Source organism: Porites lutea, chromosome 4, assembly GCF_958299795.1.
Source record: "Porites lutea chromosome 4, jaPorLute2.1, whole genome shotgun sequence".
In the NCBI taxonomy this organism is placed as follows: Eukaryota; Metazoa; Cnidaria; class Anthozoa; order Scleractinia; family Poritidae; genus Porites; species Porites lutea.
This window is the reverse complement of record NC_133204.1, coordinates 3699321-3713820: the sequence shown is the minus strand read 5'-3', so window position 1 is coordinate 3713820 and position 14500 is coordinate 3699321. Positions and strand designations below refer to the sequence as shown.

General features: G+C 37.7%; 1 protein-coding gene across 1 annotated transcript; it reads right to left on the bottom strand.

Annotated features, from left to right (window-relative positions):
* Positions 1 to 718: 718 nt before the first annotated feature.
* LOC140935320 (astacin-like) lies at positions 719 to 13810 on the bottom strand. Its single transcript, XM_073384873.1, has 11 exons — positions 13668 to 13810; positions 11285 to 11419; positions 10687 to 10813; positions 9553 to 9644; positions 9099 to 9182; positions 6645 to 6781; positions 6476 to 6557; positions 5488 to 5550; positions 3648 to 3776; positions 1907 to 2148; positions 719 to 859 (listed from the first exon to the last, which is right to left on the bottom strand). The coding sequence occupies exons 1-11, from the start codon at positions 13729 to 13731 to the stop codon at positions 782 to 784; spliced, it is 1233 nt and encodes a 410-aa protein (XP_073240974.1). The 5' UTR covers positions 13732 to 13810; the 3' UTR covers positions 719 to 781.
* Between the last annotated feature and the right edge of the window lie 690 nt (positions 13811 to 14500).

Here is a 14500-nt window from a genome sequence, read left to right as displayed (position 1 = left end):
AGGAATTTCGGTCCAAAACTCAATGGATCGGTTCGGTCCAACCGGAAAAGTTTCGAAAAAACGGGTCCGCCTTTTGAGGTGGACCACTTTTCCAGGTCGGACCGGTCGGAATTTTGGTTGAATGGATCGCGCTTAAAGCGGCTGTCAAACAGCCAACATTCTAATAAGAACATTTGCTAACAAAAAAAAAATACTTTTCTGCAGCAGTGATTACTGCTAGTTCTTCCGATTTATACAACCAATTCACTGCACAAACCGGGAAGAGCGCAGTGTTCTGCGAGTGATAACCCAATGCCTTTTCCCTTACAGAAAATAGTACGCCCATGTTGAAAGCATTTACGATTGCTCTATGAATATGTTGAGGTCCAAGTTTTTCTTTGGTTTAAATTTTCTTTTCTTTTGTTTCAAGTTCATTGTTATACAACACCATACCTAAAAACAAAAGAAATTAGATAAAATTTAAACCAAAGAAAAAGTTGAACCAAAACAAATGTATAATAATAATAATAATAATAATAATAATAATAATAATAATAATAATAATAATGATAATAATTGTAATTGACGAAATATTAACCTCGAACACTTTTCTAGGAGATAATGAGAAAGTACATGAAAAGTAAGCATTAGGCTGGTTTCACGACATTTAACTAGAGATTTACGTGAGATTTTGAAATTTAAAAAGGAAAAAAAAAAAAACAACAACAATGCGACTATGTGCGGGTATTAATGAAGTTTATTTCTTCATGCTATAACAGACTTGGAAATGTGGTGTTGCTGCTTAGCAGTCATATATGAGGATATTATCTATAGCAACATCCCCTCGCCAAGTCCCTCCTCTGACTCCTTCGAAGGTTAACTGCAAATAAAACGAAATATTAAGACCATTCAGAGTTTGACATTTCTAATGTGTTTTTAAATATATATTTTCCTTGGAAAGCCGCGCAAAATTGGATGCGGGTGGGGTATCATAGAAAAATCTGGCATTTATCCGTCCCCCAAATTTTTGTTTTCACGTGACCGGTCGAAAACGGCAACATGAGACAAGCAAAGTAAAATTGCAGCCTATTCAAGATAAGCGACCACCCCAAGTAGTGAAATAGTAAGTTCATAAGTTCACTTTCAAAGCATTCCATACAGGGACCAATTTCGCCTTGGATTCAAATGAAAAAATTAAGCCCGGTTTACGAGTTGAGAGAAGCGGGCCGCGCGAGGATACTGGGGGGGGGGGGGGGGGGGGAGTTCTGGCGCCAAATTCGAGAAACAAAGCAAATATGGCGGAAACACAAAGTTGAAACTTTCGCGTCTATCGATCATTATAGTTTCGACAACTCTTATGGCTAAGCGGTATCACTGGAGTTAAATGAGATGCTTATGATGTGGAAAATACAGCATGTAAAGCAAGACGATATAGAATTCATTCGAAAAATTGATCCCGCTCTCATCTCTGTAACCGGGCTGAAGTGTTAGTATGGCAACATTTTCCAGCTCGCTTACCGAGATCCCGGTCCGAAAAACCGAGATCTCGGGAACCCGAACCAGCCTGCTCTCTCATATGAACACATCAATAATATTTCGGATAATTTTAGGGATTTAGAGGTAAGGCGAGATCTCGAAAACGGGCCAGCCCGGTCACCCGAGCTCATGTAAAGAGGCCCTCAGCCAGTTGACGGCATTCACCGCAACTAAGGCCAGATTATGCCCCCTCCCCCCATCACAAATAGCCACTGAAGATTAAAAAATGCTTTTTTTTAAAGTGATTTTAATGAAAAAAGTTCATTAAACACGTCGCCAAAACCTTTGAATAAAATTCATAGAATTCACAGGAACTTGGCAACTTATTAACTTACTTATTTTGAGAAAAGATAATTGAAAAAAAAAATCGGAATCTAGTTTTTGTTCTTACCTCCTTAGAACCCGATCCTTGAAGGCGACGAATTGTTTGCATTTTCCACTGGTTTCCCTGATCTCCCGTTTTCTCAAAAATCACAGCATCGCATAGTTTAACTCTCAGAGTGCCCATTCCGGATCCATACATGTGGTAGTAGAACCTCAGACAAGACTTCCCTGACAGGGTAACCATCCGGGAAATTTTGGCGTTGTCACCAACTCTCCTTGGACTTGATGTCTCGATGTAGGCATAATACTCTGCAGAAAATGTGCAAGATATGGATTGAGAGCACTTTTAAGCATTACAAATAAAAAGCGGTATAAATGAAATTATTTTAGTGGGTTTGCCAATTTTTAAGGTTTTTTTTACTTCTAACAGAGAGAATTTGTGGCCGTTTGAGATCTCATTAAACCAAGAGAGGACAACCCTCTCTCCTTATATATAAAACTCATATAAAACCACTACTCATAGAATTGATAGCCTTTTGGGCCATTTACCTCAAATTAACTCATCCCAATGCTACTTTTATATTCTAGCGTTTTTTACAGTAGTTTCCAATAATTTTTGCATAAGGTCAAAATGGCTATTAAAGAGCTGCCAATAAAAGGTCCTATATTCACCTTTCGAACAAGAAAATAATACGAACGCTGGTTAAATGAAAACTATATAACCACCAGTTTTATCTGATCGAGCAGTGCCGCACATGTTGTGCGGTACGAAACCAGTTAGTAATATAATGCCAAATCGGATCTAATATTGATCAGATCACTTAAATTGACCACCAATATCAGTATTATTTGGTTTCCTCTTTCGTTCGAGTTATGGTACACATAGACCTTTTTAAAATCTAAACCATTTTGAAATTGCATAGTTTTTACATCACTTGTGCGAAAAACTCAAAATCAGCCGTCTACTAATATGGTAACTCGGCAAAAAAAGGAAAACAATATGAGGCAGATAGAAAAACTGGAGATTACAAATAAAACGGCTTCCTAGCTGGTATTATTTTTTAGAAATAAAATTGAAACGGTTGAATCTTTTCGGGGAATTGATATAATCTCGTATAGTTCTTCGTCATTAGTATATATATTGTAATCAAGCAATAGAAAACGTTTTCCGTGTTTGCATAGCCTGATATAAACACGAGAAGGGGTTGGGAGAATTCGAGACAGTTACGCAAACCCGAGACGAAGTCGAGGGTTTGCATAACTGTTGAGAATTCTCCAAACGCCTCGAGTGTTTATATCAGGCTATGCAAACACAGGAAAAAAGTTTTCTATTGCTTTTATAAAATAACTTTCCCGAGAAAAAAACGCAAAACTCTTTGTATGGGACTGCTGATTAAAAGAGAAATTCTTACCAGTCGCAAAATCTTGTCCACGAAGTCTTGCACGCGTAATCAGTTTTTGTTTTGCAAAAAGATGCTTTGCAAAATACGGATTTTTCTCGCTTAAAACGGTCATCTTAAGCGAAGAAAAATGTACACACCTTCTTTGTAACAATTTTCGAAGTTTCAGCCGACGAAGGAATGGGTAAATAAAGTAAACTTTTTGAGTTTTGAACTCGAAAACTTTTTCAAATTTGTGCTTGCGTGATTAGCGCGCGAAAAACCAAACAACTTGACGCCACAACCGTGTTTACATACTCTCATGCAAACACTCCTGTCGGCCAATCAGAGCGCGCGTACTATCTTAGTTATTTTATAAATATATATATGGCAGAAAATCAGTACAAAAAGTATCTGTTTTCGCATTACTTCCTTCCTGTGCACCACTTGGTCCAGTATTGCTGGACGGTGTTCTTCCTGTTCGTCTGGTCCAGTCAAATTTATCGTCCTTCGCTTGTATGAATCCGCAGAAACTTGCTTCAAAATTGCATTTAAAAGCTGAAAAAAAGGGAAGCACGCAACCGTAAAAAGTTGACAATTTTATTCTAAACGCGGCTTGCATTTTACAGAATAACCTTTTTTGATACTTCTGCTATTCCTTTTTAGCTTCTCTTTTCATTTTTTTTTGCAAAAATGCTTAGAGACTGTCATTAAGTAAACGGTTATGACTGATTACATCAAAATGCCTTGTGACAAGATATTTAAGTGCCGTTTCACGCTAAATAAAGAAATCATGCTGACACAGCGACCATTTGATGTATACTCAAATATACATGTATACTGCAAAGCCTTAGAAACTTGAAAAAAACCTCAAATTTTCGATTTAAGTCTTGCAAAAGCTTTAAAATCAGGTAAAAAAATCAGGAATTGTAGTATTTTTACACAAATATTCATCATCTTCTACACAAAGTATTCCTCATCATTCAAAGCTGGTCGATTTCGTAGATCTTCTCTCCTGGTCCCCATCCATCTCAAACGAGCTTGCTCCAGTGAAGCAAGCCCATTATGTTCATCTAATCCTAATTAACATTGTCTATCAATTTTGTTTTTGGTCTCCTAAACTAGTCGTAGTTACAGCAAATGTCAATTAACACTGGAATTCGTTTCACGCCTAGACTTTGATAGATTGTGCTCGAAAAATTAGCATAATATGCGACTTGCAGTGCTCGTATATATTACGTTCCTAAAAATATGCCAATAACTAGTTATTCATGTTTTTGTAAATTATGCTCATTTTACCAAAATATGCAGAAATTAGACCAATAGCCAGTAAATAACTATGCAAAAAACGTGTAAATGGTACACACATTTAACCTATTTTCATCTAGAAATCCATTCTCTGAAAATAAACTGTAAAATTCAAACAAAAACCAGCGCACGGACGCCATCTTGGGTAACCGAGCTATTTCAGTAATGCGCTTGCGTTGACTCCTGTGGAAAGGTCGTCGATCACTTCCTGTGGGACCCAGGTCCCATGAATGCGACAATAAACAGACACAATATTGATTTTGTTTCTTAAATTTGCCCGTAAGACTTATTTCGCGTCACAAAAATTGGTTGCATGGTCAATAATGACAATTTGATGCTGCAAAACCGTGCCAAAGGTGCAAATTATGTCAGCAGCGCTTTTTACGGGAAATGCGTGAAAATTATTCCCGTGCCAGAAATTATGCTAGCACAATCTATCAATGCCTGCTCCCGCCAAAGAGTTTGCCCCTTTCAACTTTCACTTTTCGTTAACGCCTTTTATTTTCGACCGAATCAGTTATTAGAGAGTTAAAGCTTCACGTATACGGCAAACGGCAAACGTCAGATTCAAGTTGAGAATTTCTCAAAGGGGAAAATGAGGAGATAAAAAAACATCTCAAAACAATTCTTATGGATAAAAAATTGCTTGAAACTACTAATTAATGAGTAGAACTAATGAACAGTAAACGACAAATAAAGAGGAGTCCTGGTCACGTGGGACAAATTCGCGTTTACCGTTTGACGTAAACGTGATGCTTCACCTCTCTATTTGGTTATTGCCTCTTACAAAATGACGTAACGTCATTTGTCTCTTTGGAAATAAATAAAGCATCCAGGAGACATGGAATGGAACAAGCTCAGTATCATGTGAGATCTTAATTAGGAATTCCCTAACACGATCTAAAGTAAGCAATAAAATACCCTGATATAAAACGACAAAGAGTGATATTGGAATACTCACATCCCGTAGGCAACGTTGTTGGAGGACGTGTTGGTGGAGGACGTGTTGTTGGAGGAGCGGCGGCTGTTGAAAAATGAGAGCATGTTCATTTAATTTACTATACATATGCATTGTACTCGCTACCTGTCCTCTCATTGGTTAAGAGCCTACAGTTATTTCTGGAAATCAGAGCAACCTACAGATTAGTTAGTTATCTGCTAGCACATATTAAGTGATCACTATTCTTTAAGCTGCGCGCGCGATGCATTATTTCCATTAGCAACGTCAAACCGTGTTCCGTGCGATGGTGAGTTTGTCGTTTTTTCCCCCTAAAAACAATGAATGATTATAAAACAATCATTAGATTCGGTTTTTGTGATCCTCCGGAATAATGAGGGTCTCGGTAAGTGTTAGCCGAGGCCGAACACCTGTCTCCACCTTGATTATTCGGTATGATCACAGAAACCTCATCTAATAATTGTTTAGAATTTGTTTAAAACTGATATTTGAAGCCTGAGGTGTGTTCTTGCCGTTAATCGACGTTTTAGCGTAACCAAAAAGAACTATTTAGGGAAAAAAGCATAGGTAATTAGCCCGAGGACGGCGACGGCAGCGAAAACGTCGCTTAAAAAGTGAATTCGTGGATTTACAATCTTCATCGCGATTATTCCAAATCACTTACTTCATAAAACGTACAGGAACTCTCAATTGAGTTGAATCCCTAAGAGACTTATCCAATTTCATAGAGAGAAAGAAAATTTCGTTTTTGATTGTTTACGTACACCGTAAAACGTGAAACTGGGCATTTTTACGTCGTAGTCGTGCAGTGTCGTTTTGATGTTCTCGTTCCCGACGCCGTCGTAGGATTTGAAGGTCCCTTAAGTCTCGAGTCTTGAAACGCCTCAGTTTGTTTGTTTACATTTTCGATAAGTCACTCATCCAGGATCAAACATGAAAGTGGTGTTAGCAAAAGGCTTAGTACGGAAGGTAGGGTACAGTTTGTACTTACTTGATGTTACAGTGCACTTGTACAGCAACATCATTTGGCGACTGTCAATGGGACTGAGAGCTCTCCTATTTCCAATGGTAACCTAGTAATATGTGATAACAATATCAGTTATTTGAAAACGAAAAAAGAAGAATCACACACGGTAAACCATCCATTACTGAATACTAACCCCTGCCTTCTTGGGAACAATTGTAGGCTGGCCATTCTTAGAGAAATACCTCGCTCCATAGTGCATGATGGATCCATAATCGTATGGTGTACCCAAAGAGTTCACGCTGCTTGATTTCCTGAAGTTTCCCTCTTTTCCTATTAATAAGTAAGGTATAACCGAAAAGTTTTGTTATTTCTGGTTTGAGCATCTCGTTTAGAAAGTTAACAACTGGTTGTTAGCTCAGCGTGTGTATATATTGAGTTCTGGAGTATTGCGAAACAGGCATTTGTATTAAAATTCAACTTGCAAACAGTTCATTGAAGGCAGTGAATTCTTTCGAACCTTTGGTGATCTCGATTGTGATACGAACTGCCAGGAAAACAACTTTTTCAAATGCTATCCCGAGAACATAATTTGCGAGTAAAAATCGGCTATCAGAACACTCACTGTAACTTAACCTCATAACCAGCTAGATCACTGGTTGGTGACGTGGACATGTGACCGTTCAATTATCCAATAGACCTTATTCACGATACCCGCCATCTTTGCACGCGCTTTAGGATCGATGGGATAAAAGTAATATCACGCGGTATGTCAATGTGCAAGCAAGTAATAAAATTTGCCAATACGAGTAATCGCAATCGAATTTGTATATTTTATGAAACCAATATTACGATCGGTTAAAACCCATTGGCCCCCTAAAATTTTGCCAAAAAACGCGTTTGGAAACTATTCGGGCGGTTTTCTGGTAAATGTCGTGCTATAAAGAGCTAAAAATTACCATAAATGATCACTTACAGCCTTAATTTGCCATTATCGTCTTTAACCCTATTCAGACTGGGCCTCTTTTATGCATCCTGCGCCCCGGGGGCCGGGGGTCTCGGGAGCCCCCTCTATCCCCCGCTCATCTTACGGCCACAAAAATTACACACAATAATGTAATCATCATTTCCAACTTCTGTGCATAACCTGATTGACACGATGACATAATCTGACGTCATTATGACGTCATATTGTTGAATTTATTGGCAGAATTCAAATTTCCCTCAAAGTAGTTATAAATTGCATATTAAATAGTATGGTCTCTGAATAAATCAAGGAAGTTGGCTAACAAATACATGATCTTTAACAATAGCAGTGATATCATGATGACGTCATTTATTACTAAAAAGGAACTGGAAGTATCCGCCATCTTGAATCCGGCTGATTTTGAATCATCTAAATTTAGTCCATTTTACTTAAAACTCTCGACTGATAAATCGAGGTATTTTTAACAGAAAACGTAGTCTGAGTATAAAAGGATGCTTGGGCGACAACAACAACAGCAAAACAAAATAAAAAATCCCCAGAGAAATGAACACTGTCAAAAATTATCATCATCTGCCATTTGGTCATATTAAATTCACTAAACAGCCTGTATTTCATTAACAGTTACAGTAGCTTTGATAAAATAAAATAATCCCATCAGTGAAAATAGAAAAAAAACCCTATTTTTAGAGAAAATGCAAATTTTGAAAAACATGGCTGTCAAAACTCGGTTGCCATGGTAACATCAATGTTATCGTACACGTCACCACGACTTTATATGTTCCCAGATAAGTTTTAGGTAGTCGCTAAGATGGGTGGTCTTAGCTTGAACGGTTTTGACGTTATTCAACTTTTTAGCGAGGGCCCCCTTGTCTGAATAGGGTTAAGATAAAACGTTCTTCATTTTCTGTTGTCTCAGATAAACAAACTCGACCACTATTTCTTGCATTGACTGATACTTGATTTGATAGCCGTCTTAAAAACCATGTGACATCGTTAATTTTGGCCCATCCATCAGTCCTTTTAAAAGCGCGTGCGAAAATGAAAGGCATCGTGAGTAAGGTCTATTGCCTGAGAGGAATCTAATACATCTTCTTCAACTTCATACTGATTATCATCAGACGTATAGTGACAGATACGAAGCCTTCACGACAGGCACACCGAAAATGTCAAGGCCCTCACTGAAATTGACCAGTGGGACTGAGATAGTTAACTAGCTGTAGCTACAGGGGAGACAATGCCTGACGGTCCTTACTGTTATTAATCTTAGTGAATCTTTAAGCCCCATGTCTTTATCTGTATACACTTTAACGGTTACTTTTGACCATGCAAGTTGCGTCAAGTTTGTGACAAAAAAATGCGCTGGTGTAGCATGTTATTAATTTTAATCGGACTACAATAAATAAGCAGAACAGTTACAGTGTAAGGCTACGTGCAAACGGGCTCAACAAGCCCCAACAGTGTTGGGAGTTGCGTCCGTTTGCACGAGGCTAAGAGTACAGTTTGACCTGTTTCAAACTTTGCGCAACAACGCGCAACAACATCCAACAACAAGCAACAGGGTATGCAAACGGACGCAACATGTAACATCCAATAATGTTGGGAGTTGTTGGTCAACAATGATGCATCCGTTTGCACGCAGCCTAAAGGGACAATAAACCTTACCGGATTGTATGTTCTCAAACTTGATTTCGACGTAGTTGTCTCTGTCAGGTCGAGATTGCTCGTGAAGAAATCCAAGGGCATGGCCTGAAGAGATGATTAGAATGTAATTAGTAATTAGAATCTTCCTGTCAGCAAGAAGACAACTATAATCAGTAAAAAATATGGCAAGATGCACGACCTAGGATGGAACTGTTCTCCTTTTCCAGAGTGTTTCCAAGCATTAACGTAAAGGCACAGAAATTCAAAACGCATTTTAGATCTGTGTCCATCAGTCGATCAGTCAGAACAAGACAAGCCAGTCTTGCGAAATTCAAATTTTAAACATCTCAGAGAATGACTGTTAAATGCATTGTTCTGGTTGTGTTCATACCGGGGTTCATATCAAAGTCACGATAACCTTCATCTGCTTCATATGATTTTTGAATGGAGAAAACGTAAGCTTCTTAAATCTCACCGATTTCGTGAATAATTGTTCCTTTTCCCCAACAGCCTCTAGCAAGTGATAACTGTTGTTTGCGGCCAGTTCTTCCAACATACGACCAACAGCTGTTTGGTACAAAAAACCCAATTAAAATGGTACAACTGGGTTAAGCGTCTAGATCTCCACGTACAGGTCCCTTTGTAGCTTTCTCGGTTAACATGCAAGCCGCGCGGAACGTTAATTAATGGTATAGGGTCAAGCCAAGGTCCCATTATGGTGGCTTGACTCGGCCTGCCCAGTAATGCTAGTCTCTGACATGAAACATACTGGGTGAATTCGTCATGGGATCTTGTTTACATTTTGGCCAGTATCGCGTGAGAGTTTCTCGTTCTTTAATCACGCAATCTGTTCCCTATTTCTATGTTCTATAACAAAATTTGTGCTCATTTAAGTTTTTTTTGTAGTTGGAACACAAGATCTTCCGAGACGTTTTTTGGTAATCGTGAAAAATAATAACAATAAAATAAAATATAATATAATATAGTGTAATCTAATCTAATCTAATATAATATAATTTAATACAATATTAATAATATAATACAATATAATATAATATAATATAATCCCATTTTTTAGAGAACGATCTTTTGAAAGTCGACAAAATCCTAGGGTTGACTTTTTTTTAAGGCAAGAAAAAACTTGGAAGGATTTAAAACCGCGTTTTTCCATTTACTGTGGCTGAGTTTTGTGCTCGATGGATTGTTTAAAAATCCCGTTTATTGGTGTAGAAGAAGCCGTTTCGTGAACTCAGAGTTTCCTAACAAGAAAATTTGGCCCAAAAATCGAAGTTTATTTATGGCAAACAAATTTGAAAGCAATTGTTTACAAAAACTCTACGTTTCAAGTAAATAGGAAAAATAATGATACAGGAAGACGACGTCTTAGACATCTTACCTCGAGTAACCAGCATTAAAATCATATTTGCCATAAAAGTTAAAAATAAACTTTCTAATTGAAATTAATGATTCATCCAGAAAAAATAATGATTGCCACACTCCAGTGTGAAATTGAAAGACAATTGAATTTATCGAAAACGTCAGTAGAGTGATGTGAAAGCAAATGCGCGTCATAACACTGTTTTGTTACTTGTAAATGGAGTAAACCTACCCGCTCCCCCTGAACATGGACACATAGGCGGCTTCATTGGTTCTTTTTTTGAATGTTATACAACCTTTCGTACGGGTGGTCCAGTCGTTCATCGCAGCTGCGATCTGCGATTTTGCCGTAGGGTCATCTAAAAAGAGTAAATATTAAAATAAACAGATTTAATGATGAAAAAAAGAGTATTATTGATTGAAAGAACAATTTTTGCTGCGTAGGATTCAAAATGTACCGATTTGGTTATCACCAAAACGTTCGATTTTCTCTCAGGTATTTAATTTGTCACCCTTGGAAAAATTCTCCTGATTGAGTGTAATCAAAGAGCACCACCGTGAATACAGTGCAATGACCAAACTACAAGTACGTCTCAGTGTCCTAAGTGGCCCTTGAAAAATTGTAAAAGGGGATTCTTAATGGTGTTATTAGTTTTCTTTACTGTATAGAAGTATTACGAAACTTCGTGATTAGTTCTATATTTGTATGCGTTCTCCTTTGTCGAACGCAATCTTCTACAGTTTGGAATATTAGCTTGTCATGTCTTTTATGGATTTTCATGCCAACAGGAAAGCATGGCATTATCCCTTTTGCAGTTCACCTTACCCACCTAATGACGATTCAATATCATAGACAAACACTCCATTGGGCCAAAGTCGCGTAGAAACTGAACCTCTTGATAAGCCTGGCAAAAACTTCATGTCGCCTTCAACTAATTCATCATCTCCTCTGATGTACAGATTCTCTGTTTAGGGTTGAAAGAGAATTTTAAGCTTACTGGATTCGGAAGACACAAATAATTACCAATGACCAATTAAAAAGCTTCCTTGAAAAGCAGGGCGTGTTACTTGTACTTGCTGCATATTAAACCAAAAAAGCAACCAATTATATTAAGTGGCCATACAAAGATTTTTTAACAGCTAAAAAAAGAATAATAAAGAATAATTGTATCGAGAGTTTGAACCCGGCATCTCATCTTAATAAATATTTCATCTCTACATCCTACTAAAATATTTTATCTCTACATCTGATCATGTTAATGGCAAAAAAGGTGCATGTACGTGTGATCATGTGAAAAGCATTGCCTGAGTTTAATAAAATCATTGCCGAGCATTTACAGCATGCATGGGGAGAGTTCGCAGTCTTTACTCAAAATCCATTGCTCAGAACTATCCCTCGGAAACATCTCATGCAAAAGAAAGTTTTACTGTCTAAGTTAAAAATTATGTTAAGGAAATCTATCTCAAGGAAGCCTAATTGAATAGCCATCTTAATCAAGAGATAGTGAGCCGCTGTCCCTGAGAACTAAACTCCACCCATGGCTCTTTGGATGGTCCAACCATAGCATTTTATCAACACTTCGATACCTAGAAATATATTTCAGTCATAATGCTTTTCATTATTCTTTGACACTAGCAACCTCGTCCCCAGGGAGCTTTTCCCTGGCTTTGGAGGCGGGGCGGGAAAAGGCCCTGGCATCGGCTGGTCAATCCGTCATTTTGATTGGTTGATTGATTTAATTAATGTAAGAAAATGGCCAAATGAAAATAATTTATCCTTTATACCGAAATCGAAATGTCCACTCCAACGAAGATTTCTGCCAGAAATCCAGTTTGCAAGCTATGTGGTGGTTCTTATGAGAGTCCCTATATGCTTCGAATATTCAGCAAGGCCGGCTTATCTCAAAATCTGTATTCGAAACTTTATAAAATCTCTGGTATAACAATTTCTGAGGACGATAATGTTTTTTCTGCAATGTTGTATAACGTTGAGCCTCACACCCAGCTTGTTGCGGTTTTCTTTGCAGGACGGATAGTGATTTACAGGTCCAAAATTATAAGAATGAAGTGCAGCTTAAACTGAAGCTGCTTCAACTATGGAGAATTGTGGTTTCGGTTCTCCAAACGAACCTCATTAGTTGCCGGTTTGCTTTGTGCTTTGTTGCTTTTAAAACAGCAACTTTAGGGAGCAACTAATAAGTTGTTCTTTATATTGGCGAGAACGGTACGGCCGTGAAATAGTATCGACTTGCCAGATCCAGTTGGGAAGACTCCAATAACATCCTGGCCTTTCAGGATAGATTCGAAACACTTTACTTGAAGGTGGAATGTTACCGTTACGCAGGGAAAATCCGACCCGGCGAAGCGCTGATAAAAACTCTGGCCTACCCGCCATCTTCGATGTTTTGTTTACCGCATCGAATGCGATCGTATGCTAATTTATTACATCCACAAATTCTGGGTGTTTGAAGGTCATGTGACCGGCCGATGACAGGGCCTTTTCCCGCCCCACCTCCAAAGCCAGGGAAAAGCGCCCTGGCGACGAGGTTGTGACACTAGCTTTACTCATATTTTTCCTGTACGGGTCATCCAAGAGTTATTTTGCACTTAAAATAAGCTGTCGCTAGACATGCAATTTTTAATGTTCACATGTTATTTCTCTATGGACAGTTTAGTGTAAATTTGCTTACTCGAAGGAGGATACAAAATCCTCGCAAAATTTTAAATACGCAATATTTATATGCTCCTATAGAAAATTACTGGTGAAAAAATCCGATTAATAAACATGTAATAACAACAACCGTGTTCAGGATATATTTCGACAAATACCCAAATTATTGACTGGTTCTAATTACTGATGAGTTTCATTTTGCATCTTCCGATCTTATGTAATTAAAATAAGGAATATTTTACAAAGATTTCACATCATGGATTAGAGAATCTTGCGTTCATCTTCACCTTCTTGTGTCAGTTTATCCAGAAATTTTTAAAAGCTTAAACTTTGTGAAAAATGAAATAAAAGTGAGCACGCTTGAATCACGAAATTTAATGCCCTTTTTTCTGTCTGCTTATTGAAATCGCGAAAATCAAAGAACACTGCGAAATGCTGTTTCTCCAAAATCGCGAAATTAAGTGCCAATTATGTAGCTTAAATATAAATATGTCATGCGATCACAATACTTTGCCTATGCGGTTCATATCGAAATGTCATACCTTCTGGAGAAAAAGCTAACGCTGATACGAACCACAAAATAGTGAGAACCAAGCTTCCTTTCATGATGAGCAGTAACTGTTAGCTAAGGAAAGCAGGATTTGAGTTAGTTTAGAGAGATAGATTACTGCTTTAAGTAGTAGTTGAAATTTAAATATCTCTTCACACCCACGAAAAAACCATTTGTTATATTTACCTTGCTGAATTTGACTTTGAAAGCTGGTGGTTTTGTTCTTTTTGTTCTCCTATTACTTGAACTATCGCGGTGGCTTTTTGAGCCATTAAAGGTCATTAAATACTTACTTTCACTAACAATGCTGTATTTTTGTATTGTTAGATCATGACCAAGGTCATGTTTCACTACCATCAACATTGATAGCAGCATTGTATCCCCGGATTGTAGAAGCTTATACATAGCATATTCACATTTTCATTAACCCAAGCGGAGCTCATTCCCTTACTCTAGCCGCAATCCTTCTCTTTTTGCGCCAGTACATAGTAAAATCATAGTTACGTAATTTTGTTTTAAAACAGTTCTCTTAAACTGCATGAGCGTCTTCAGTAATTGCCACAAATTACCACACGTCCTCATAACGTAACTGGTTATGCAGCTGCTGTGGCCTTCAAACATCGCTGTCTTTTTGCAGGTAATGTAGCCATTAACAATCCATTTCCTCTATTTTAGTAATTCAAGAACACGAATTAAATTTCGATCGTGTTACACAGCTTGGATGAAATAATTCTGAGTGAATTAACTTTGTTTTCATTCAATGGTTTATGTTGGTCTATGTAAAATAAACACATTATACAACGGTCCATATACACTCGTTAAAAA

What these genes read in the sequence shown, in the direction of transcription:
- LOC140935320 (XM_073384873.1), bottom strand. Translation starts at nt 13,731, where the DNA reads ATGAAAGGAAGCTTGGTTCTCACTATTTTGTGGTTCGTATCAGCGTTA. An exon ending in AAGTGGTGCACAGGAAGGAA is followed by an intron (nt 2,149 to 3,647) that starts GTAATGCGAAAA and finishes CATTTTCTGCAG; the next exon opens with AGTATTATGCCTACATCGAG. An exon ending in AAGGATCGGGTTCTAAGGAG is followed by an intron (nt 860 to 1,906) that starts GTAAGAACAAAA and finishes TTTTATTTGCAG; the next exon opens with TTAACCTTCGAAGGAGTCAG.